Source organism: Hypanus sabinus, chromosome 25 (assembly GCF_030144855.1).
Source record: "Hypanus sabinus isolate sHypSab1 chromosome 25, sHypSab1.hap1, whole genome shotgun sequence".
In the NCBI taxonomy this organism is placed as follows: domain Eukaryota; kingdom Metazoa; phylum Chordata; class Chondrichthyes; order Myliobatiformes; family Dasyatidae; genus Hypanus; species Hypanus sabinus.
This window is the reverse complement of record NC_082730.1, coordinates 47,926,621-47,954,103: the sequence shown is the minus strand read 5'-3', so window position 1 is coordinate 47,954,103 and position 27,483 is coordinate 47,926,621. Positions and strand designations below refer to the sequence as shown.

General features: G+C 43.3%; 1 protein-coding gene across 1 annotated transcript in view; it reads left to right on the top strand.

Annotated features, from left to right (window-relative positions):
• Positions 1-16,381, top strand: part of LOC132381304 (SAM pointed domain-containing Ets transcription factor) — a 40,606-nt gene extending 24,225 nt beyond the window's left edge. Inside the window, exons 4-5 of the mRNA XM_059950683.1 lie at positions 13,429-13,569; positions 16,203-16,381. Of these exons, the coding sequence (XP_059806666.1) occupies positions 13,429-13,569; positions 16,203-16,381 (320 nt within the window). The remainder of the gene's footprint in view (positions 1-13,428; positions 13,570-16,202) is intronic.
• The last annotated feature ends 11,102 nt before the right edge of the window (positions 16,382-27,483 follow it).

Here is a 27,483-nt window from a genome sequence, read left to right as displayed (position 1 = left end):
GTCAAGCCTATCAGGTGGTCGAATCTGTCGCTGCGATCTACGTAGCACCGGCTGTGACCGCATAGATGCCGGCAACATTGGTGATTGCACAGGGGACGGGGGTTGCGCGTGTTCTTGCCCACTAGGCGCCGGTGATCCCTCATGCATGTGTGAGGCGCCTGGTATAAATGCGTATGAAATTCCCGGTATACAAGTGTCGTGAGGAGTCTGTGTAGGGCCTGGTGAGCACGGTGTCAACTCTGGTGCAGGGTGCACAGTCACCGGAGAGCCTTCAGGGTAGTGGTCTGCTGCACCTGCGGGTGCCAGGTCGCGGATGGAGACCGTGTCCTCCCGCCCATCAGGTAAGACCACGTAAGCATACTGGGGGTTCGCATGTAGAAGGTGAACCCTCTCCACCAGCGGGGAGTATTTATTGCTCCTCACATGTTTCCGGAGCAGCACTGGCCCCGGGGACGTCAGCCAAGCCGGTAGGGTGGTCCCAGTGACAGACTTCCTGGGAAAAGAGAATAGGCGTTCGTGAGGGGTGGCATTGGTGGACGTACATAACAGGGAGCGGATAGAGTGGAGTGCCTCAGGGAGGACCTCCTGCCGTCGAGAGACCGGCAACCCTTTTGACTTAAGGGCTAAAAGTGTGGCCTTCCACACTGTGGCATTCTCCCGCTCCACCTGGCCATTACCCCGGGGATTATAACTCGTGGTCCGACTGGTAGCGATGCCCCTAGCTAGCAAGTACTGGCGCAGCTCCTCACTCATAAAGGAGGACCCTCTATCACTGTGGATATAGCAGGGATACCCGAACAGAGTGAAGAGCTGGCGCAGGGCTTTTATGACGGACGTGGCAGTGGTGCCGGGGCAGGGGATGGCAAAGGGGAACCGTGAGAACTCGTCAATAACACTGAGAAAATAGACATTGCGGTCAGTGGAGGGAAGGGGGCCCTTAAAGTCAACACTCAGGCGTTCAAAAGGGCGGGTGGCCTTGACAAGTTGTGCCGTGTCAGGACAGTAGAAGTGCGGTTTGCACTCGGCGCAAATTTGGCAGTCCCTGGTCATCGTCCTGATGTCCTCCAGGGAGTACGGCAGGTTCCGAGCTTTCACAAAATGGTAAAATCGGGTGACCCCCGGATGGCAAAGTTGTGCATGAAGGGCGTACAGCTGGTCGAGCTGTGTGCTAGCACATGTTCCCCGGGATAGGGCATCAGGGGGCTCATTGAGTCTGCCAGGCCGGTACAGGATATCATAGGTGTAGGTGGAGAGTTCTATCCTCCACCGCAAAATCTTATCATTTTTGATCTTGCCCCGCTGTTGGTTGCTGAACAGGAACGCAACCGAGCGCTGGTCGGTCAGCACGGTGAATCTTTTGCCAGCAAGATAGTGCCTCCAGTGCCCCCTCGTAGGTCGGCAGGTCCCGGATAATGGAGTAAACTTTGGGGGTGACCCTCGAGAGTAGGATTCTGTGCATAACGGCGGATTCAGTCGCACGAAGCTCCGCCAAGTACGATTGGAAGCATGCAAGCCAGTGTTCAAAAGCGAGAGCTGCGTCAGGGTCTTGAGGGTCCAAATCCAACCGGTCCGGACGCAAAACGGGTTCCATGTTTTAAAACTTCCAGTCAATAAAATTGATGCACCATCAATAACTCACACTGAGACGTAGGCGAGATATCGGCTTTTATTGACTGGAAGAAGGAACCAGGAGTGAGTGTCTATCATACAAGGTCTTGGAGACTGAGGCCGAGCATCAGGCCGCAGGTCTCCTTTATACAGGGGCCTGTGGGAGGAGCCACAGGAGCAGTCAGCAGGGGCGTGTCCCGACAGGCACATAGTTCACCACAACCATTTCATTTTATTGCAAGGTCCTAGGGAAATGGAAAAAACTGCTAAACAACTTTATTGAAAATTATCCATATAGGATTATTGTGTACTTTTCCAAAGGGCACTGCTTTGCTAGCTACATACTCACACAATGCCTGACTAGAGAGGTGTGTGTGTGTGTGTGTGTGCGTGTGTGCGTGTGCGTGTGCGTGTGCGTGTGTGTGTGTGTGTGTGAGTAAATGAGTGAGTGTGTGAGGGAGAGTGTGTGTGTGTGTGTGTGTGTGTGTGTGTGTGTGTGCGTGCCTCTGTAAGTGTTTGTGTGTGCGTGGGTGAATGAGTGTGTGTGTGTGTGTGTGTGAGTGAGTGAATGAGTGAGTGTGTGACTGTGTATGTGTGTGTGTGAGGGAGAGTGTGTGTGTGTGTGTGCGCGCCTCTGTAAGTGTTTGTGTGTGCGTGAGTGAGTGAGTGTGTGTGTGTGTGTGTGTGTGTGAGTGAGTGAATGAGTGAGTGTGTGACTGTGTATGTGTGTGTGTGTGAGAGAGAGAGACAGGTACTGAAGGGGGTAAAATTTCTCTGTGGAAAACAAAGGAAATGTATTGGAATTAAATTTAATCTTTTGTCTAAAGAAATCTGTATAGGAGTGGTCGGTGTGGAATTCACTACCTGAAACGGTGAAACGGTGGCTGCGAGGGAAAAAATAACCTTATGATGTTTAAAACTGACCCAAATTGTAAGGAATATGACAATGGACTTAGAACATGTGAATGGGATTGGCCTCAGCACTTTTTTTTGGGTTGGCAGAGGCATATTTGTTGGATTAGCTGCTTTCTTTGCTAGCAATTTCCATGATTCAAGGAGTCTGTGCCAAGAGTACAAAGCGTTCTTTGGAAGTTCCATCAAGGTTTCACCTTTATTGTAGCAAGATGATATTTCTTAACACTGCGTAATGGCACAATGAGTTTCCAAATATTTTGTTTTACTTGGTTGTCAGTTAAAACCAAATAATTACAAAAACTCAGCCCATTGCCTCTCTGGCTGGGACCCGATGTGCTCTGTGCAGGGCTTTTTGACATAAACGGTTGTTTATTTCCAAATGAGATAAACTCACAGGAGTGGGATCTCAAAAGCAGTGTTTCAGAGATAATGTCAGTTACCGAGTGCCAATATGTGGCAGCTCGTGATAGGTTGGCCCTGCAGTTTTCCCTTCTTGTCAAGACATTTACATTGCTTCCTTTAATCACAGGGCCAGGATCAGAAATTCATCTCTATGGCAATGAACTCATGTGTGCATCACTTTCCTCCTTCTTAAGGTCTATTGAGTGGAGTGATTTCATGTGTGCTTATTGTGCCACAGGTCAGTGGACCCTGTTCATGTTGTACATCCGGTAATCAGTGCACGTTGGAAGGATAAAGAGATGGAATATTACAGATTAAGAAAAGAAAGACTGAAATTAATGTGGTTAGAATGGGGTCTTGATTAGGGCAGGTATATGAAACTGTTATAAAGAGCTGGTACTAAAATCCACATCCTTATTTTTTGTTTTGTCTGTTTTCTTTGATTTTGAGAGGGGGTACATACTTGTACAGTATTAACGTATATAATTGTATAAGAGGGAAATCAGGAGATCTAAAAGAAAGCATGAGCTTGTTTTAGCAGACAAGCTGAAGGAGAATCTCAAGGGCTTCTATAGACATATTAAGTGCTAAAGGATAACAAGGAACAAAATTGGTCTTCTTGAAGATCAGCATGGTCATCCATGCATGGAGTTGAAAGAGATGGGGAGATCCAAATGGAACTTTTACAACTGTATTTTCTTGGGAGACATACACAGAGTCTATAGGACTGAGGCAAAGCAGCAGTGAGATATGGACTGTATACAGATTACAGAGGAGGAGGTGCTTTCAGCCTTGAGGCAAATTAGGGTGGACAAGTCCCCAGGGATTGAGAAGATGTCCTCTCAGACCTTCTGGGAGGCAAGTGCAGAATTTGCAGGGACTCTGGCAGAGATATTTAAAATATCCTCAGCCACTGGTGAGGTACTGGAAAATGAGAGGATACCTAATGTTCTGTTGTTTAAGAAGTGGTCTAAGAATAAGCTGAGAAATTATAGGCTGATGAGCCTGACATAGGTTATTCTGAGGGACTGGATATATTAATATTTGGATAAACATGGACTAATTAGAAAGTGTCAACATGGCTTTGTGCATGGTAGGTCATGTCTAACCAATTGTGTAATGTTTTTCGTTAAGGTTATCAGGAAAGTTGATGAAGGTAAGGTAGTGGATGTAGTCTACATGGACTTCAGCAAGGTCTTTGACAAGGTCCCACATGGGAGGCTGGTCAAGAAGATTCAGTCGCTAGGCACTCAGGATGAGGTAGTAAATTGGATTCCACATTGGCTTTGTGGGCGATACCAGAGAGATTGTTGCCTCTCTGACTGGAGGCTTGTGACTAGTGGTGTGCTGCAGGGCTTGGTGCTGGATCTATTATTGTTTTCCATCTATTTTGATAACTGGGATGATAAGATTGGAAGCATAGTGGACAGTGTGGAAGGTTATCAAAGTTCGCAGTGAGATGTGGACAAGCAGGAAAAGATTGGCTGAAAAATGGCAGAAGGAACAATGCTGACAATTGTCAGCTGGATGGCATTGGAGGGTAGGACTTACACGGAGAGTGATGTGGCACTGAGGACTGCAGTAGAACAGACAGATCTGGGAATGCCGATTCATAATTCCTTGAAAGTGGCATCAGGGGTAGATAAGGCAATAAAGAAAGCTTTTTAGTACACTGGACTTCAATCAAAGTATTGAGTATCAGTTGGGATGTTATGTTGAAGTTGTATAAGATGTTGCTGAGGTCTAATTTAGAATATTGCATGCAGTTCTGGTCACCTACTGACACAAAAGACATCGATAAGACTGAAAGAGTGCAGAGAAAATTTACGTTGCTGGGACTGGAGGACACGCGTTGTAGGGAAAGGTTGAATAGGTTAGGACTTCATTCCCTGAAGCCTAGGAGAATGAAGGGAGTTTCATTAGTGATATACAAGATTATGATAGGTATAGATACACTATACGCAAGTAACTTTTTCCATTGAGGTTGGGTGAGACTAGGTCATGGGTTTAGGGTGAAAAGTGAAATGCTTAAGGGGAAAATGAAGGGTAACATCTTCATTCAGAGGGTGGTGAGACTGAGGAAGTGGTGAACGTGGGCTTGATTTTGACATTTAAGAGAAGTTTGGGTAGGTACATTGATGGGGGAATATGGAGGGCTATGGTCCAGGTGTGGGTCGATAGAACTAGGCAGAATAATAGTTCAGCATGAACTAGATAGGCCGAACGATCTGTTTCGGTGCTGTAGATCTCGATGACTCCGCATCAATAATGAATCGTCTAATGCTTGTTCTGTTTTAAAGTTTACCTTTACTGAAGGCAGTTGTAACCTTGGGTATTAAGACCTATATCAATGATGGCATCCCTCAGTCCCTCAGGTCCTAGAGAGAAGGGTCCATATTTCCTCTAGTGCGCACATACCTATTGCTTGTCTGTGACAACCTCCCCAACATGTGCTCTTTTAAAATCTCTCCTCTCCTTTACATTACTTTCTAATTTTAATTTTATTTTAATTTGATAGCTTATTTTATAATTTTCAATTACTTCCACCCCTCCATTAAATACTAAAGATATTCCTGATTGAAGAGTTTGATTGGAAGATTGCTTCATCCCAGATCCATTTGAGAAAGCAAAGTGTCATAAACTCCACACACAGAAAAGGGAAAAATAAAACTAGTGAGTGATTATAGAAACATAGGAACATAGAAAACCTACAGCACAATACAGGCCCTTTGGCCCACAAAGTTGTGCCGAACATGTCCTTACCCTAGAAATTACTAAGCTTACATACTAAGCTCCATGTATCTATCTAAAATCCTCTTAAAAGTCCCTATCTTATCCATCTCCACCACCATTATCGGCAGCCCATTCCACACACTCACCACTTTCTGAGTAAAGAACTTACCCCTGACATCTCCTCTGTACCTACTCCCCAGCACCTTAAACTTGTGTCCTCTTGTGGCAACCATTTAAGCCCTGGGAAAAAGCCTCTGACTATCCACATGATCAATGCCTCTCATCATCTTGCACACCTCTATCAGGTCACCTCTCATCGTCCATCGCTCCAAGGTGAGAAGGCTGAGTTCACTCAACCTACTCTCATAAGGCATGCTCCCCAATCCAGGCAACACCCTTGTAAATCTCCTCTGCACTCTTTCTATGGCTTCCACATCCTTCCTGTAGTGAGGTGACCAGAACTGAGCACAGTACTCCAAGTGGGGTCTGACCAGGGTCCTATTTAGTTGCAACATTACCTCTCGGCTCTTAAACTCAATCCCACAATTAATGAAGGCCAATAAACCATACGCCTTCTTAACCACAGATTCAACCTGCGCAGATGCTTTGAGCATCCTATGGACTCGGACCCCAAAACCCTCTGATCCTCCACACTGCCAGGAGTCTTACAATTAATACTATATTCTGCCATCATATTTGACCTACCAAAATGAACCACTTCACACTTACCTGGGTTGATCTCCATCTGCCACTTCTCAGACCAATTTTGCATCCTATTGTTTCACTGTAACCTTTTACAGCCCTCCACACTATCCACAACACCTCCAACCTTTGTGTCATCAGAAAACTTGTTAACCCATCCCTTCACTTCCTCATCCAGGTCACTTATAAAAAACACGGAGTAAGGGTCCCAGAACAGATCCCTAAGGCACTCCACTGGTGACCGACCTCCATGCAGAATATGACCCATCTACAACCACTCTTTGCCTTTGTGGGCAAGCCAGTTTTGGATCCACAAAGCAATGCCCCTTGGATCCCATGCCTCCTTACTTTCTCAATAAACCCTGTATGGGGTACCTTATCAAATGCCTTGCTGAAATCCATATACACTACATCTACTACTCTTCCTTCTTCAATGTGTTTAGTCACATCCTCAAAAAGTTCAATCAGGCTCACAAGGCACGACCTGCCCTTTACAAAGCCATGCCGACTACTCCTAATCATATTATACCCCTCCATACGTTCATAAATCCTGCCTCTCAGGATCTTCTCCAATAACTTAACAACCACTGAGGTAAGACTCACTGGTCTATAATTTCCTGGGCTATCTCTTCTCCCTTTCTTGAATAAAGGAACAACATCTGCAAGCAATCTCCTCCTTCACCTCTCACAGTAGCTTGAGGTACATTTCGTCTGGTCCCGGCAACTTATCCAATTTGATGCTTTCCAAAAGCTCCAGCACATCTTCTTTCTTAATATCTACATGCTCAAGCTTTTCAGTCTGCTGCAAGTCATCACTACAATCACTAAGATCCTTTTCCATAGTGAATACTGAAGTATTCATTAAGTACCTCTGCCATTTCCTCCGGTTCCATACACACTTTCCCACTGTCGCACTTGATAGGTCCTATTATTTCACGTCTTATTCTCTTGTTCTTCACATACTTGTAGAATGCCTTGGGGTTTTCCTTAATTCTGTCCGCCAAGGCCTTCTCATGGCCCCTTCTGGCTCTCCTAATTTTCTTCTTAGGCTCCTTTCTAGTAGACTTATAATCTTCTAGATCTCTAACATTACCTAGCTCTCTGAACCTTTCGTAAGCTTTGTTATTGCTGTTAAGTTTTGTAACTTCAGAAACAAATCAAAAGAAAAGCACAAGAGCCAGGATGATCGTCCACATAGTTTATCTTTCCTTTTTTTTACTGAGGCACTCACATATGGCATGGTGATGTAATAACGTATGCCATTTACATACTTCTTACATATAACCCATAATGAATTGTGTAAACATCAAAGAATGCTTCAGCAAACAATATGTGTACAATATTACTCAAATATCACTGAAATATTAAATGCACTGCACTCCTTTCTGCTTAGCTATAAGCAACTCAATATAGAATGCATTTCAACTCAGATGTGCAATGTATTGCTCCTTAGTCCTCTATATAAATACACAGTATACCGTATAATATAATTACTATATAAGCATCCACAGCATAGTAAATTTTAAATTGTCCTGTTCAGGCCTAAAGATTTAATTGCTGTGAAGGATTTCTGTGAGATAACATCTTTGCTGATGGCAGGGGTTGTGGGGTGGCGGGGGGAGATCACTTTACTTGGTTGGTGAGACGTGGCTGTGAAACAATCTCAGGTTCTGCAGCCTCCTCCGTGGTTGCTGTAGGAGTTGACTCTGGGACTGCAGGATGTGGTTCTGACACCTCTGTCCCCCTTTTTTCTCTAACTATGTTCTCTGCTCCCCTCAACTAACTGATGTATTGTCTCCACTTTGTATCAGACGTAAACTCCACTATGTAGGAGAGTGGCCTAGTTCTGTCTTCAATCTTTCCAACTACCCACTTTTGATCACCACTGTAGTCCCTCGCCAGGACTGTTTGTCCAGGAGTGAAACATTGAACCTCATTGTTTAAGGAGCCCTCAATTTGTCTCAGAAGTATGTCCTGCATACTTACTCTGAGATTAGGTTTGGGAGATGGGCCCATGAACAGAATAGCTGGTGAATTGTTGGTTGTGGAATGAACTGCATTGTGATATGCAAGGAGGAAATTGTCAAGCTTCTGATTTGGTGTCAGTGTGGTGTGTTCTGCTGACATTGTTGTCAGTGTGTTCTTTAGACCCTGGACAAAGTATTCCGCCAAGCATTTGTAGCTGGATGGTACAGTCTGGATACAATACGTCTTATTCCATTCATTTTCAGGAATGACTGAAACTGCTCCACAACAAACTGTGGTCCTTCGTCACTGACTAAGTGTTCTGGAACACCAGTCCTTGCAAAGAGGCTTCTCAACACATCACCAGTAAGTGAGGGTGTGGTGGAGACTGTTGGGAACACTTCTAGCCACTTTTCAGCTGCATCCACTACTACCAAGAATTCGTGCCCAGGAGTGGCCTGGCAAAATCGAAATGAATCCTCTGTCAGGGATGGAGAGGTGCTGCTCTTGGCATCTTCTGGATGTGTTGGCATCCCGAACAGTGTACGGCAAGCTGCTTGATTCTCTGATCTATCCCAGGCCACCAGACACAGCTTTGAGCCAGTGCTTTTATTTTGACCACAACTAGATGTTGTGTGTAGCTCATCCAACACATCATCCCTCAGCCTGGATGGTGCTACAGCTCTCAATCCCCACATAAGGCAACTTCCATCAAAGACACGTTCATCCCAGTGATGGTAAAAATGGGTGAACTGGAATTTCCACTGCACATTCCAGCCATGTTGGATTGCTATTTACACCTGAGACAGTGTGGGTTTTTTTTTAGTTTCCCTTTGGATCATCTCTGCTGTAATCGGGAGACTTTTGATTTGTATTAGGAGGAATATATCAAGATGAGTGGCCTCTTCTGTAAATTTTTCAGATATTTCCTTTTCCAAGGGTAAACAATGCAATCCATCACATTTCCATGATTAGTGTCTCTTGAATCCAGTCTGTAATTGTGCCCTCCAGGCAACAGAACCCATCTCTATACTCATGCTGCTCTTCGTGGAACACTCTTCTGTGGAATGAAAATGGATACCAGTGGTTGATGATCAATAACGAGGGTAAACTCTCTCCCATGCAAGTACCAGTTGAAACATTTTACACCTCAAATCAGACTCAAGGCCTCTCTGTCAATCTGTGCATGATTTTTCTGCGCAGCAGTAAGGGAATGTGATAGAAAGGCTATGGGGTATTCACTTCCATCACTCATAACATGTGACAAGACGGCACCTATACTCTATCGCAAGGCATCACAGACAAGCTTCACTGGACGATAATGTACAGTGGTACATCACCATTTCCTTTGGCCTTTGGAAAGCCACCTCACACTGCTTTGTTCATTGCCATTTCTTCCTGATAAAGAGTTCAAGAGGGGAAGCCAGGTTTGGCAGGAATCTGTTATAGTAACTGACAAACCCTAAAAAAGGACTGCAACATATGCTTTGGCCTTGGGGCATCCACCACTGATCGAATTTTCTCAGCACACTTGTGTTATCCTTGTGCATCAGTAATGTGGCCATGGAAAGTGATGCTTGGTTTAAATAATTCACTATTGTCACATCATGCTCTGAGCCCATAATCTTCTAATCTTTTTGACGCTGTCTTGAGATTTTGGAGATGTTCCTCATCATCCTCACCAGTAACAATGACATCATCTGGATAACACTGAGTGCTTGGGCAGCCTTGCGACCCATGGTCCATAGCCTTCTGTCAGATTGCAGGTGCAGATGCCACTCCAAAAATAAGCCTATTATAGTGATAAAGCTCCTGATGAGTGTTTATGGCAAAAAGCAGATGGGTCTCTTTTTCCATCTCCATCTGTAGGTAGGCCTCGGCTAAATCCATTTTACTGTAGTGTTTGTCTCCAGAAAGGTTTGCAAAATATCCCCTATCCTGGACCGAGGGCATTGATCTACTTTCAGTACTGGCTTGATGCTGACCCTAGATCCTGACAGACCCATCCTTCTTAGCTACTGGGACCACTGGCATTGCCCATAGGCTCCTCTCAACCTTGAAAAGAAGTCCTTCAGTCTCCATGCAATCTAGCTCACTGGCTTCTTTATCATGGACTTTACAAAACTTGCGTGTTGCATTTTCATTTAATGCTATCTCACTCATTATATGTTTGAGTTTTCCAAATCCAGCCTTGAACACTGCTGTGGCATCTTCCAGTACCTTCCTGAATTTGCTTTCAGTTAACTCTATTGCATGCAAATAGTGGATGGATCTCCAATCAAGTTGTAGTTGTCTCAGCCAATCACGGACTCATAATGTTGGCCTTTCTGTTTTTTACTACATTACAAGCCCAATGTATCTTGTTGGTTGTTGTATTTCACAGTTGTGAATGTCATTCTACAGGAGTTATCATTTTTCGGCATGAGTTCTTCGTTGGACATCTGCAGGCTTCAGCTCAGTATGTTCAAAATACTGTTTGAGCTCATTTTGTGGAATAACTGAAATAGCTGAGCCAGTGTCCAATTCTATTTTAATTAATTTTCCATTCATTTCTGGTGTAAGCCAAATTGCTTGTCTATTGTTAGTTTTCATACTTATAATCTCAAGGCTACTCAGTCCTGTGTCACTCTCATCATTATCAAATTTTTCATCAACAGCAAGCAGATTAGTGATATTTTGAAACTGCAACTTGTCTTTTTTATCTTTTTTTCTTCCTTGTGCAGTTCGTTTATTTCTGTCTGTCCGACATGCTCTTTGTATTTATATATATTGAGGTACAGTGCAGAATAGGCCCTTGCGACCCAACAAGCTGCATCATCCTAGCCTGATCACAGGACAATTTACCTACGTTGTTACATTTTCTGTTTTATGTGAGCCCCTGCCAGAATGGAAACACAATTTGTTCAGCCATTATTATACCCTACACTGAACTGAAAATGCTTCAATAATCCCTTCAATTCAGCCATGTAAACTGAAATGGACTCCCTCATCCTTTCGGTTCCACTAAATAATTCTGTAATAAATAATGGTTTCAGTTTAAAAAGTTATTTTTTATTATTTTTACGATATCAGCAAAGTTAATTTTGGCCGGTTTGGTTGGAGTCAGTTCTCAATGCAGCTCATAGATTGGAACTGGTAACCCTGGGTTCTAAGTCAGTACTTGAATACTGATAGCTACCACTATACAAAGGTGAACTGTTTTCACTCAGGACCCTCAGCATCCTGACATGCCCTCTCTCCACTAGGGAGTATGAAGACCCATACACAATAATTCAGAAACATCTTCTTCCCCTTTTCTGTCAGATTTCTGAACAGTCCATGAACCCATGACCACCACCTCGTTATTTCCTTATTTTGTAATTTATAGTTATTTTGTGTGTTTTCTCTGTACTGCAGCTGCAAAACACCAAATTTCAAGGTTTCCAAGGTTTCAAAGGTCCATTTAATGTCAGAGAAATGTATACAATATATACATCCTGAAATGTTTTTCTTCGCAACCATCCACGAAAACAGAGGATTGTCCCAAAGAATGGATGACAGTTAAACCCCAAAGTACCCCCATCTCCCCTCCCTCCTACACATAAGCAGCAGCAAACAACAATACCCCTCGCCCCAAAAAAAGCATCGGCATCTGCCACCAACAGCAAAGACGCAGACTTGCAGTACTCCAAAGACTACTTGTTCACCCGGCTCTCTCTCTGTCCCTGTTTCACAGTGAGAGGGGAGACATAACATCACTGCTTTACAATGTTAAAAGTCCATTGTGTCACTTTTTCCGAGCTCTGTGCCCAAAGATCTTGGGTCTCTGGGCACACAGCCAGAGGTCTTCTGTCTCCAATGACACACTGTTCTCCTGCAGATCTCCTCCAATTCCCCCTGTCTCCAGAGTCTCGAGATCTTGGTACTGCGAAGGCAAGCTGAGCTCTGAGGCTGTGCCCTTGTCGTGCCGAACAACGGCCAGTTAGGGAACCCCAAGAGCGGGTCCCATTCCTGCAAAGAACCACAGTCAGCATGTAACTCCAGGTCAGGATCCTCAAAAGAACCCTGAAAAGGAAAATAGAGATATTAAAGATGGAGATACAGCTGGTTCTGAAGATGCACCATTAGCTCTCCTAAGCTCTGCCTTCATGTCATCTAACAGTGATAATAAATCTGATTCTGATGTACACCCTTTCTGAGAGGAGAAAGTAGAGAAGAGTCATTTGAAACAAAATGACCAGAGCCAAAGAAAGGCACCTCTGACTGGGTGACACTAGGCTAGTATGAGATTCAGCAATGGGAGCTTGGAGAAGTCCTCCAAGTCAGAAGTGTTATTTGGTAGACATTGGAATCATGGCCAAAAAATGTCCATGTCAATGAGATAATCGTAGTAAGAAACATATCAGAAGATGCTGGTCTGATATGTGATGATGACTTGATTGCCATACAAGATCAGCTACAGTTGAAGAAACACAGAACAGCAGTGAGATAAACCAAGAAGATGCAAGCTCCTTGGTTCAAAGAGAAATACACAACACAGCCAGTTGAACCAACTGTAGAAACTTGAATCTGTAATACCAGTGTGTACATGTGAGGACAGCTCATTCACTTGTTCAGAGAGAAAACAAAGTGGTGTATTTAAATAGGATGTTTATGTAATTCATATGGGTGTAGAATCTAATGCGGCTATTATTTCTATATATGACATAAGTACCACATGTTGGTGTGCCTTACTGCTAGGTTAGAATAAAGCATGTATTCTTGTCCTGTAAATTGTGACTAGGCTTTATCCTTACATGCCAAAGTATATTGCAGAGTCTGTTCAGTACTTTTTTTAAATCAATTTTAGTTTTTTTTCTTTCAAATGAGTCTTGAAAATATATAGATATCACAACATGGAAACAATCCTTCAAATACATTTTCTTACATCCAGCCATCCATGGAGTTCCTATCTAAACCATTAACTAGGGAAATTATCTGACATCCTCTCAAATTGGTGTGTGTGGTGAAAATAACTGTGTAGGATCTTGTGCTGAAGGCCTCTGTTAGATCGAATACTGCTACTGTTCACTAAACTGCTCACTGTGGCTGATGAAAAATGATAGACTGTGCTTCTTCTCCCAGGCCGTGATGAGAGATGGATAGATACAGAGGCCGATTCCTCCTGCTCAGGGCAACCTATCCACCTGTGGCAATTTCTGAAGGAACTCTTGCTGAAACCCCACAACTATGGTCGATTTATCCGCTGGCTGAACAAAGAGAAAGGTGAGTGACTTACTCTGCTGGTGTGGTTACATAATTCCTTCTGTCTTTAAAAGATAGGTCCTAGTAGATAAGTAACACACACAAAATGCTAGAGGAACTCGGCAGGTCAAGCAACATCTATGGAAAAGAGTAAACAGTCAACATTTTGGGCTGCAACCCTTCTACATTAGCCATTATGATGAGATTGACTGATTTCAAGAATAAGAGAAAGATATTGCACTTAAAGCTTACAGAATCATAGATTCAAACAGCATGAAAAAACCCTTCAGTCCACTGAGTCCACACCGATTATCATGCACTAATGCACCAAGAGCCATCCCAGTTTATCCTCCCCACATTCACTCACGACTTACTGCCTGTTTCTCTGCTGGCACAGGGTACCAACGAAGGCCCTCCATTTTTGGCAGTGTTCAGGGCTTCCTTCATCATGCCAGGAGCTTTCTCTTGCTTTTCACTATTGCCAGTCATGCAAGTTCTGGGTGGAGACTCAGGAATACCATCTCACGCAGATGATGAAGAATTCTTTATGGGAGAATATCTCTCCCATTTCCCGCACATCTGCCCTCACCCCATCCGCCCACAACCCCACTCGGGATAGGGTCCCCCTTGTCCTCACCTACCACCCCACCAGCCTCCGGATCCAACGTATAATTCTCCGTAACTTCCGCCACCTCCAACGGGATCCCACTTCCAAGCACATCTTTCCCTCCCCCCCCCCCCTTTCTGCGTTCCGCAGGGATCACTCCCTACATGACTCCCTTGTCCATTCATCCCCCCCCCATCCCATCCCACCGATCTCCCTCCTGGCACTTTTCCTTGCAAGCGGAACAAGTGCTACACCTGCCCTTACACTTCCTCCCTCACCACCATTCAGGGCCCCAGACAGTCCTTCCAGGTGAGGTGACACTTCACCTGTGAGTCGGCTGGTGTGGTATACTGCGTCCGGTGCTCCCGGTGTGGCCTTCTATATATTGGAGAGATCCGACGCAGACTGGGAGACCGTTTCACCGAACACCTACGCTCTGTCCGCCAGAGAATGCAGCATCTCCCAGTGGCTACACATTTTAATTCCACGTACCATTCCCATTCTGATATGTCTATCCATGGCCTCGTCAACTGTCAAGATGAAGCCACACTCAAGTTGGAGGAACAACACCTTATATACTGGCTGGGTAGCCTCCAACCTGATGGCATGAACATTGACTTCTCTAACTTCCATTAATGCCCCTCCTCCCCTTCTTACCCCATCCCTGATATATTTAGTTTTTTTTCCCCCTCCCTTTTTTTCTTTCTCTCTCTGCCCATCACACTGCCTGTTCTCCATCTCCTTCTGGTGCTCCCCTCCCCCTTTCTTTCTCCCTAGGCCTCCTGTCCCATGATCCTTTCCCTTCTCTAGCTCTGTATCCCTTTTGCCAATCATTTTCCAGCTCTCAGCTTAACCCCACCCCCTCTGGTCTTCTCCTATCATTTTGCATTTCCCCCTTCCCCTCCTACTTTCAAATCTCTTACTATCTTTCCTTCAGTTAGTCCTGACGAAGGGTCTCGGCCCGAAACATCGACAGCGCTTCTCCCTATAGATGCTGCCTGGCCTGCTGCATTCCACCAGCATTTTGTGTGTGTTGCAAGAATTCTTCATTGCTGTTTCTGCAATAATTTTGATTTACCAGACAGGGTTGTTAGCCCTGCGCTGAACCCCCAAATGGTGGACCACTCTTAGTCTGGCCTCTACCCTTTGACCTGTTTGGCATGGGTGACCCTACCAAGGGCCAAAGCCTAAAGCCCTGACTCCAGCCAACGTAATTCTCTGGGTCATTGAGGCACACAAGCCTCCAAACCACGACAAGGTTATGGCCCTCTTAGAGAAATTTTCACCCACACTGTAAGGAAAATTTACTATGGCTAATTAACCCAGAGCTCTTTGGAGGGGGACAGTAGCTGGAGCACCACAGGAATTCTACCCAGTCAGAGAGAACACACATGCAACCTCAAATCCATGTGTGGACAAGGTGACTAGCACTGTGAAGCAGCGGCTCTGCTGTGGTGCTCTTCATTGTATAATGGCCGTGGTTACAAAGCATCACACTCAAAATGCCGAAGGGACACATCAATAGAAATGAATAAAAAGTCATTATTTCCGGTCGAGACTTTTCTTTGGGACGCTTATTAAACATGTACAAGTCTTAAAGAGCCTGGCAGGCCTGGGCAGGGAAAGTGATTCTTTTGGCGAATGTCTAGGGCCGGGGAGCACGGTTTGAGAACAAAAGTAAGCTGTATAAGACTGAGATAAGGAGAAATGTGGTGAATTCTCTACTCCAAAGAGCTAGAAAAGCTTAATCACTGTTCAATCAGTCTATACCTTCAGTATTTCAACCTCAATTAATAATAATTACTTATAATTATTAAAATGAATTGGAATTGCTTTATTATTGTTAATGTTACATATACCAAGGTACAGTGAAAGTTTTGCAGGTAGTAAAAGGGAAAATCAGTAAAAGAATGCATAATGTAGTGTTACACTCGCAGAGAATATGCAAGCAGGTGCAGAGGCCACGATGATGTAGAGTTTATCTTTCATGTACAAGAGGTATGCTCAATGACTAACAGGCAGGAACTACCTTCTCATTCTTGACCAGGTATATTTAAGATAGAAGACTCTGCACAAGTTGCAAGATTATGGGGAATCCGGAAGAACCGACCTGCAATGAACTATGACAAGCTAAGCCGTTCTATCCGGCAATATTACAAAAAAGGGATCATCCGGAAGCCTGATGTTTCACAGCGTTTGGTTTACCAGTTTGTACACCCCGTATGAGGGAAGGAACGGACATGTCAGAGCCCTATGTGGTTCTCACATCCTACACCGGGTGACTTCAAGTGTCTGTCAGGACATTGAAAGCCTGAGGCCTGCCTGATGTTTCAGGATGTGACTGCATGGAAAACTTCCTGCCTGCTCTGCCTATATTTGCATTTGTATTTGCATCTAACAAACTCTTTTTCAGGTTGGTTTTCACTTTGTTTCATTAATAGAAACATTTTTTATACTCACTAAATTGGGCTCAATGTATTGAAACTAAATGGCCCATCAAAATCTAAAATCACATGATCACAGCCAAACCTTACTTTTCTCTGCTTTACTTACATATCATTTTAATGATTGGATATTGTAACTCAATTAACATTTCAGTAGTCCAAGTAGCGTTTTAATAGGCTGGGCGTCACCAAGTCCTCATATTTTGTTTATAGTTTACTTCTGTCTTTAATATAGCATTTTTTTTTAGCAGAGTTCAATCATGAAGGTTTTGTTCCATTTTATTGGACAACATTTGGTGTGAGCACTTGGGATCCAGTAGATAGTGTTTGACCTCTGCACTGGAGGCAGTTAAGGAAGCAAATGGATAGATTTCTATCCTCACTGGAGTCTTTAAAAAAATATACCGGCAACAAAAATATTTTATTAACACAGGCATAGTGGCCTGCTGAATTAAAATTTCTATGATTCCGTGAAATGAAAATAGTTCATTATATTTATGTACTGTATATTATTTTCTCTTCCTCCCTCTCTCTTTTTATAGATGAGAGAACAGCAGCAATGAATGTTGCAAATTTGTTGTAGTTGGAATTAAACCCAAAGTTTAAACCACCAACATAGTTTACTTGGTATGTATGTTTGAAGTATGTTTATCTACTGAGTAACAGCAGAGAGGATATTCTAAATATCTTCTAAATTTGAGGAGAAAATAGTAACCTTTTCTGTATGAAGAGTGTGGTTCTAATTTTTGAATGGCATATACCTTTCCTGTCACCTAGCAGGACGTAAGAGTTGTAACAGGTGTACATCCTTTTCCACACAAGCCTATTCCCATTCCACTTCCATAAACTCTTACATTTTACCCTTTATTCTCATCTAGTTCTCATCTTATCTGCTCAAATTCATACTATTGTTGTGTTAGGAAATTTCTAGTGAGTTTCCTGTTAGATCCCCTAATCATCAGAGGAATTTTATATCCATTATAACATCTACTTTTGGACCAGCTGCACATGTGGAAGCAAATTTGTACTATACTGGGTTTGGACCTGATCCCTGTGGAATACATTAATTCCTAAATTCCCTTGTTTGTGCAAGGCTTGATGGTAACTTGTATTTTTACAAAATAAGTACAACATAAATCTGATGTAATGGGATTTGCAAGTGATATTTGTTGTACTCTCCCAAATCTTCACTCAGACTTCCATCTCCATAGATTATTGCCAGGCCTGTGCAAAGGTGCTGATATAGTTAAAACATTTCACTTAATGTTTCTACCAAATAACCCAAAACCCACAGAAGTGGTACATTTGAATGCTTCTACCATTTACAGTTGGAGATTAAACCATTAGAGTATGTTACAACCTCGGCTCTCAAAGAAATCTGGTCACAACATGAATTATAAAGACAAGATATTTATTAAATTATAAAGTTAAGGTAAATGGAAGAAGGGTGATGTGTGGTGTGGTAGTGCTGGCTGCAGAGTGGGAGCAGCCTTGTTTTTAAGCTGTCCCCAGCAGGTGCCACTATGGAAGTGTCTTTGCAAGTGTCCCAGGGAACTGCAACGCAGCTTAAAGAAGAAACATAGGCCAGGGAATGTACAGCATATAACAAGTATCACCAAATATTTTTTGAATTTCAGCCTGACATTCAGTTACCAGTTGAAATTTTTCATCTGTTCACTTTCCTCTTCACTTTAAAATAAGGACAAGATTACCTTTGGCTGTATCAGTCAATTAAATAGAGCCTTAAAATATTTCAAACAAGCCAAACATTAACCTTTGAATCTAATGGTGCTTAAATGGCTGAAAATGTTTGATTTTACTTTGTTTTCTTCCTTTTGGATGGGTCAAGAGTGCTAATTCTTGCTAATAAACCACCCTGAGCTAATAGAGAATATGAAAGTGCCGTAGTGCCTATAATGGATATTAAATTGTCACCAGTGTCAGTTCATTGGTCATGGAAATCCGTTTTCTATCAATGGGATCTAACAACAGAACTCTTACTGTGTTAAACATTCTAGCAACAACTTTTTTTACACATGGAATGAGAAGAGTTACTGTTCACACTGCTTAAATACTGCAACAGTGTGGGTTAATTCTTGTTAAAGAGATGTTCACTATCCTTGTTCTTGCCCTTTCCTACGTTTTGTATATACGTGAACACAGCTAACTACACACTGCTTTTATTTAGATGATAGTAATCAAATAAAATATTTGTACTATACTGTATCTGGTAAATTCAGCCCACAGATCAGGGAAATAAGATCATACTTCAGTGTTCAAAAATTGAAATGTTTGTAGAAATTGGCACGGAAGTTTTGAAGTGTTTGCACAATTAACCCATGGTTAAAAATAGAATGGAATTTTAAGAGCCTTAGAATTACACACTGCCACCGTGAGGAAAGACTATCTATAAAAAAATCACCCAACTGTTTCATCTTATCAAGAATCAAAGAATAACTTCCCACTCCTTCAAATCCAACTGCAAATACTCCTTTCATTTGTGAATTTGTGACCTTGGATGACGATGTGCTAAATCTTTAAGGAAAACTTCGATCAAGACATTGGCTGCTAACTAATTATAGTGAATTGTCCTTAATTTCGAAAAGAGAACCATTGACTAGAAAGACTTTAATACTTTCAATTTGCTTCATAGAATGAGTGTGGACTGCTGTTGGCAAATTGCTGCCTCTGTTTCCTGTACATTGTGTTTGTTTACATGTCACAGATGGCCCATGACTCTGTTTCAACTGGATTGGTGACTGAAGTAGCATGGTTTTCACATTTGCAAAGGAAAATATTTCTGAAAAAGGCCCAAAAACAGATCTTTACTCTTATTGGAGTTGGTCTACATGGTCAGGGTTGCTGGTAATACTACTTGAGTAGAGTTATCTCTAGACTCGTCCTGCATCAGTACTTGTGACATGTGAAAGAGATTTGCTGGAATTGATGCTCTGAGCTCAAATCACTAACGACGCACCAGATATAGTCACAAAATAAATTTCTTCCCTCTCTCTCCCCAACCATGGTCCAAAAGGGACTGTTAAAAATTAGCTTTGTTTTTCACATGTACAGTACCTTGAAACGTGAAATGAAATATGTGATATGTAAGGATTGTGTTGCGTGATCTGGAAGTGTCAGCATGCACTTAGGGCCAACATAGCACACAACTCACGAATGCTAACCTGGAAGGAAGGTGGGAGGAAGCTGGAGCACCCAGAGGAAACTCACGTGGTTCTGGGAGAATGTACAAACTCCTCACAGGCAGTGGCAGGAATTGAACCCTGATCTTACAGCTGGTGCTGTAAAGCACTGCACCAACCATTACACTACTGTGCTGCCCTGCTAGATAGCAGGAGGAAATAGTCATCACATTCATGTTCTGTGCATCTCAATGTATTGAAGGAACTTTAGTAGATTTATAAATCTATGGATTACTTAATAATGGATACTAGTTTACTAGGAAATAATTAATTCCCCGTTTTGAAGGATAATACTGAAATACGTTATATTTATTAGAATGTGAAAGGATTAATAAATTATCTTTCATGCCACGAGAGGACAGTTTTTTTGTGGAAAAAGAGATAACGCTTTGGCATGACTGACATTTTTATGGAATTTCATTTAGCTTCACCCATTCTCCAGTTGTAATGTTACTGCAAACCCAGAACCATTTCAGAAAGCTGTGTCAAAGTTAGGCAAGGGCTGCAGAAGAACCCTTTTATTTTATGTACATTTAAAACAATAAAACACACAGTTCCTTTTCTCCTCTCAGACCTACCTCTCAGGCAGAAGAGGGAGATGACGAGTCTTACCAAGTTACAATAATGATTCCTAGCCTTCTACAAGACTGACAGATAAAGACTATCAGCCTTCATGAAGCACACCTTCGCATGACCGAGCAACAGTCTACAGTCACTCGGTGTGTAGTTGCAGACAAACTTTTTGAACTGTTGGGCATTTTCAACAGTTCAACACACAAAAATCTGACAAAGATTCCACATAAGAAAACTAAATGTACAATGAAGTAAACTTGCTGCAGAATAGATGTTGTGAATGGGCAACTAGGACCTAAGTCATTAAATGGGAAATGGTGTAAAATTTTGAATAAACTGGAGTCTAATGAATTTTAGTTTTTGAACACTTGCTTTCAATATGTCAGCATTTTTTGTTTGATACTACAATTGTAAAACTGAAATTGCAAAACTGTGAATACAATTATTAAAGTACATATTGAAATTTTGAAGTTTTTGAGTTCAGTAATTTCTCATTTTGTATATTAAAGTGTTCTTGGTTAACAGGAATCTCTGCTTCTTGGGATAAAGGTAAAACACTCACATCCTCTCCTAGGCACCTCTGTGAACTGCTGCCCTGTGTGAACTGTGATCCACGGGTGGATAATCACCGTGGATTTCATGGTAATAAGTGGTGATTACATTTCAGACACATACAGAAGCTGATGTAACTTCAAATGCTACCATAAAGCAACATTATATTTGGATGAGAGGGAGAATGGGACTTAAGAGGACTTCTTACAAGACGCAAATGAAAACCTGGTCATATACAAACATGCAATATGTTAGCAGGAAATTATCACCTTATCTAATCACGCATTGTGGTTCCTAACTACCAAGAGCCTTAGGATCCCTGGAGAAAAGGAGTGACCAAAGGGATCTGACAGGGCACCTTCCAGGCATTCAACTGGTTAAGCCTTATGCAAGCACAATGGCCTGAAGTTACATTAGAGATATAGACCCCTCCCCCACCACCCACAGAATGTGATTACCATCCTGCGAGAATCAAGTCGAAAACCTTTTGAAAGCAGTGGCATCAGTGATCACTGAAAAGGCTGGCAACAATTACTGCAAAGGTACTACTTCAGGACAAAGAAGTACAGCCTACCTTTCCATAACTCAAAATTGTTTACGGCCTTTCCTGATCCTTTCTGTGTGAGGAGTGGCGCATCACATAGGCTCTCGTTCCGCGCCTTGTATGGCATGAGAATGCCCTACGCTGGCCTCTCAGGCCCGAGTCGATGTCATCATCATCATTTCCTGATCCATTCAACTGAAATAACTTGGCCAAATAAATGTTTGCTCTATTTCTCTATTTCTATTTCTGGACTGGGTATTGATAGTGAATGATCAGCCATGATCCAGAATGGCGGCGCAGACTCGAGGGGCCGAATGGTCTACTTCTGCACCTATTGTCTATTGTCTATTTCTCTTTTAAAAACCTTAAATCAAAGTCCATGCATCACTAGAATATACAGTCTGCTGTTTTTTCTCCGCGAAGTCTCAGTGACATTCAACAGTGTAATCTGCAAAGGTTCTAGAGAAGATTACTTACCTGTCATAGAACATAGAATAGTACAGACAGCACATTACAGGCCCTTCAGTCCACAATATTGTGCTGTCCCTCAAACCCTGCCTCCCACCTTAAATTCCTCCATATACCTGTCCAGTAGTCTCTGAAACTTCATTAGTGCATCTACCTCCACCACTGACTCAGGCAGTGCATTCCATGCACCAACCACTCTCTGAGTAAAAAACCTTCTTCTAATATCCCCCTTGAACTTCCCTCCCCTTAATTTAAAGCCATGTCCTCTTGTACTGAGCAGTGGTGCCCTGGGGAAGAGGTGCTGGCTGTCCACTCTGTCTATTCCTCTTAATATCTTGTACACCTCTATCAGGTCTCCTTTCATCTTCCTTCTCTCCAAAGAGTAAAGCCCTAGCTCCCTTAATCTCTGATCATAATCCATACTCTCTAAACCAGGCAGCATCCTGGTAAATCTCCTCTGTACCCTTTCCAATGCTTCCACATCCTTCCTATAGTGAGGCGACCAGAACTGGACACAGTACTCCAAGTGTGGCCTAACTAGAGTTTTATAGAGCTGCATCATTACATCGCGTCTCTTAAACTCTATCCACCGACTTATGAAAGCTAACATCCCATAAGCTTTCTTAGCTACCCTATCTACCTGTGAGGCAATTTTCAGGGATCTGTGGACATGTAGCCCCAGATCCCTCTGCTCCTCCACACTACCAAGTATCCTGCCATTTACTTTGTACTCTTCTACCTTGGAGTTTGTCCTTCCAAAGTGTGCCATCTCACACTTCTCCGGGTTGAACTCCATCTGCCACTTCTCAGCCCACTTCTGCATCCTATCGATGTCTCTCTGCAATAGACAATAGACAATAGGTGCAGAAGTAGACCATTCGGCCCTTTGAGCCTGCACCGCCATTTTGAGATCATGGCTGATCATCTACTATCAATACCTGGTTCCTGCCTTGTCCCCATATCCCTTGATTCCCCTATCCATAAGATACCTATCTAGCTCCTTCTTGAAAGCATCCAGAGAATTGGCCTCCACTACCTTCTGAGGCAGCGCATTCCAGACCCCCACAACTCTCTGGGAGAAGAAGTTTTTCCTTAACTCTGTCCTAAATGACCTACCCCTTATTCTCAAACCATGCCCTCTGGTACTGGACTCTCCCAGCATCTGGAACATATTTCCTGCCTCTATCTTGTCCAATCCCTTAATAATCATATGTTTCAATCAGATCCCCTCTCAATCTCCTTAATTCCAGCTTGTACAAGCCCAGTCTCTCTAACCTCTCTGCGTAAGACAGTCCAGACATCCCAGGAATTAACCTCGTGAATCTACGCTGCACTTCCTCTACAGCCAGGATGTCCTTCCTTAATCCTGGAGACCAAAACTGTACACAATACTCCAGGTGTGGTCTCACCAGGGCTCTGTACAAATGCAAGAGGATTTCCTTGCTCTTGTACTCAATTCCCTTTGTAATAAAGGCCAACATTCCATTAGCCTTCTTCACTGCCTGCTGCACTTGCTCATTCACCTTCAGCGACTGATGAACAAGGACACAAAGATCTCTTTGTATTTCTCCCTTACCTAACTCTACACCGTTCAGATAATCTGCCTTCCTGTTCTCACTCCCAAAGTGGATAACCTCACACTTATTCACATTAAACGTCATCTGCCAAGTACCTGCCCACTCACCCAGCCTATCCAAGTCACCCTGAATTCTCCCAACATCCTCATCACATGTCACATTGCCACCCAGCTTAGTATCATCAGCAAATTTGCTGATGTTATTCTCAATGCCTTCAGCTAAATCATTGACGTAAATCGTAAACAGTTGTGGTCCCAATACCGAGCCCTGTGGCACCCCACTAGTCACCACCTGTCATTCTGAGAAACATCTATTCACCGCTACCCTTTGCTTTCTATCTGCCAACCAGTTTTCTATCCTTGTCAATATCTTCCCCTCAATGCCATGAGCTTTGATTTTACTCACCAATCTCCTATGTGGGACCTTATCAAATCCCTTCTGAAAATTGAGGTACACTACATTCACTGGATCTCCCCCGTCTAACTTCCTGGTTACATCCTCGAAAAACCCCAACAGATTAGTCAAGCATGATTTACCCTTGGTAAATCCATGCTGGCTCGGCCCAATCCTATCACTGCTATCGAGATATGCCACGATTTCATCTTTAATAATGGACTCTAGCATTTTCCCACCACTGATGTCAGGCTGACAGGTCGATAGTTTTCTGTTTTCTCCCTCCCTCCTTTCTTAAAAAGTGGGATAACATTAGCCATTCTCCAATCCTCAGGAACTGATCCTGAATCTAAGGAACATTGGAAAATGATTACCAATGCATCCACAATTTCCACGGCCACCTCCTTGAGTATCGTAGGATGCAGACCATCTGGACCTGGGGATTTGTCAGCCTTCAGTCCCATCAGTCTACTCATCACTGTTTCCTTCCTAATGTCAATCTGTTTCATTTCCCCTGTTACCCTATGTCCTTGGCCCATCCATACATCTGGGAGATTGCTTGTGTCTTCCTTAGTGAAGACAGATCTAAAGTACTTATTAAATTCTTCTGCCATTTCTCTGTTTCCCATAACAATTTCACCCAATTCATTCTTCAAGGGCCCAACATTGTTCTAAACTATCTTCTTTCTCTTCAGATAGCTAAAAAAGCTTTTGCTATCCTCCTTTATATTCCTGGCTAGCTTGCGTACTTACATTTTTTCTTCCCGTGTTGCCTTTTTAGTTAAGTTCTGTTGTTCCTTAAAAACTTTCCAATCATCTGTCCTCCCACTCACCTTAGCTCTGTTATACTTCCTTTTTTTTTAATGCTATGCAATCTCTGACTTCCTCTTCAACAATCTTCGACAATCCCCTACACTATCTACAACACCACCAACCTTTGTGTCGTCTGCAAACTTGCCAACCCACCCTTCTACCCCCACATCCAGGTCGTTAATAAAAATCACAAAAAGTAGAGGTCCCAGAACAGATCCTTGTGGGACACCACTAGTCACAACCCTCCAATCTGAATGTATTCCCTCCACCACAACCCTCTGCCTTCTGCAGGCAAGCCAATTCTGAATCCACCTGGCCAAACTTTCCTGGATCCGATGCCTTCTGACTTTCTGAATAAGCCTACCATGTGGAACCTTGTCAAATGCCTTCCTAAAATCCATGTAGATCACATCCACTGCACTACCCTCATCTACATGCCTGGTCACCTCCTCAAAGAACTCTATCAGGCTTGTTAGACACGATCTGCCCTTCACAAAGCCATGCTGACTGTCCCTGATCAGACCATGATTCTCTAAATGCCCATAGATCCTATCTCTAAGAATCTTTTCCAACAGCTTTCCCACCACAGACGTAAGGCTCACTGGTCTATAATTACCCGGACTATCCCTACTACCTTTTTTGAACAAAGGGACAACATTCGCCTCCCTCCAGTCCTCTGGTACCATTCCCGTGGACAACGAGGACATAAAGATCCTAGCCAGAGGCTCAGCAATCTCTTCCCTCACCTGTGGAGCAACCTGGGGAATATTCCGTCAGGCCCCGGGGACTTATCTGTCCTAATGTATTTTAACAACTCCAACACCTCCTCTCCCTTAATATCAACATGCTCCAGAACATCAACCTCACTCATATTGTCCTCACTGTCAGCAAGTTCCCACTCATTGGTGAATACTGAAGAGAAGTATTCATTGAGGACCTCGCTCACTTCCACAGCCTCCAGGCACATCTTTTATCTCTAATTGGACTTACCTTCACTCCCTGTCATCCTTTTGTTCTTCACATAATTGAAGAATACCTTGGGGTTTTCCTTTACCTTACTCACCAAGGCCTTCTCATGCCCCCTTCTTGAGCTCCTTTCTTGCTACCCGATATTCCTCAATAGACCCATCTGATCCTTGCTTCCTAAACCTCATGTATGCTGCCTTCTTCCACCTGACTAGATTTTCCACCTCACTTGTCACCCATGGTTCTTTCACCCTACCATTCTTTATCTTCCGCACCGGGACAAATTTATCCCTGAAATCTTGCAAGAGATCCTTAAACATCGACCACATGTGCATAGTACATTTCCCTGCAAAAACATCATCCCAGTTCACACCCGCAAGTTCTAGCCTTATAGCTTCATAACTTGCCTTTCCCCAATTAAAAATTTTCCTGTCCTCTCTGATTCTATCCTTTTCCATGATAATGCTAAAGGTCAGGGAGCGGTGATCACTGTCCCCCAGATGCTCACCCACTGACAGATCTGTGACCTGACCCGGTTCGTTACCTAATACTAGATCTTGTATTGGCATTCCCCCTAGTCGGCCTGTCAACATACTGTGACAGGAATCCATCCTGGACACACTTAACAAACTCTGTCCCATCTAAACCCTTGGAACTAATCAAGTGCCAATCAATATTAAGGAAGTTAAAGTCACCCATGATAACAACCCTGTTATTTTTGCACCTTTCCAAATTCTGCCTCTCAATCTGCTCCTCGGTATCTCTGTTGTACCAGGGGACCTATAGAATACTCCCAGTAGAGTAACTGCTCCCTTCCTGTTCCTGACTTCCACCCATACTGACTCAAAAGAGGATCCTGCTACATTAATCACCCTTTCTGTAGCTGCAGTAGTATCCCTGACCAGTAACGCCACCCCTCCTCCCTTTTCCCCCCACTCTCTATCCTTTTTAAAGCACTGAAATCCAGGAATATTGAGAATGCATTCCTACCCTGGTGCCAGCCAAGTCTCCATAATGGCCACTACATCTTAATTCCATGTATTTATCCAAGCTCTCAGTTCATCACCTTTGTTCCTGATGCTTCTTGCATTGAAGTACTCACACTTCAGCCCTTCTTCCTTACTACTTTTACACCCTTTATTCTACTTCTCTTTCCTCAAAGCCTCTCTATATGTTAGATCTGGCTTTACTCCATGCACTTCTTTCACTGCTCTATCGCTCTAGGTCCCATCCCCCTTGCAAATTAGTTTAAACTCTCCCAAACCATGCTAGCAAACCTACCTGCAAGGATATTGCTCCCCCTCGAGTTCAGGTGCAACCCATCCAATCTGTACAGGTCCCACCTTCCCCGGAAGAGATCCCAATGATCCAAAGATCTAAAACCCTGCCCCCTGCACCAACTCCTCAGCCACGCATTCAACTGCCATCTCCTCCAATTCCTACCATCACTATCCCGTAGCACTGGCAGCAATCCTGAGAACGCCACCCTTGAGGTCCTGTTCTTCAGCCTTCTGTCTAGTTCCCAAAACTCACACTTCAGGACCTCATCCCTCTTCCTGCCTATGTCGTTGGTCCCAACATGTATCACGACTTCTGGTTGCTTTCCCTCTCATACCAGGATGTCATGCACCTGGTCAGAGACATACCGGACCCTGGCACCCGGGAGGCAACAAACCATGTGGGTGTCCTTCTCGCATCCACAAAATCTCCTGTCTGCTCACCTGACTATAGAGTCTCCAATAACGACAGCTCTCCTCTTCTCCATCCCATCCTTCTGCACCACAGGGTCAGACTCAGT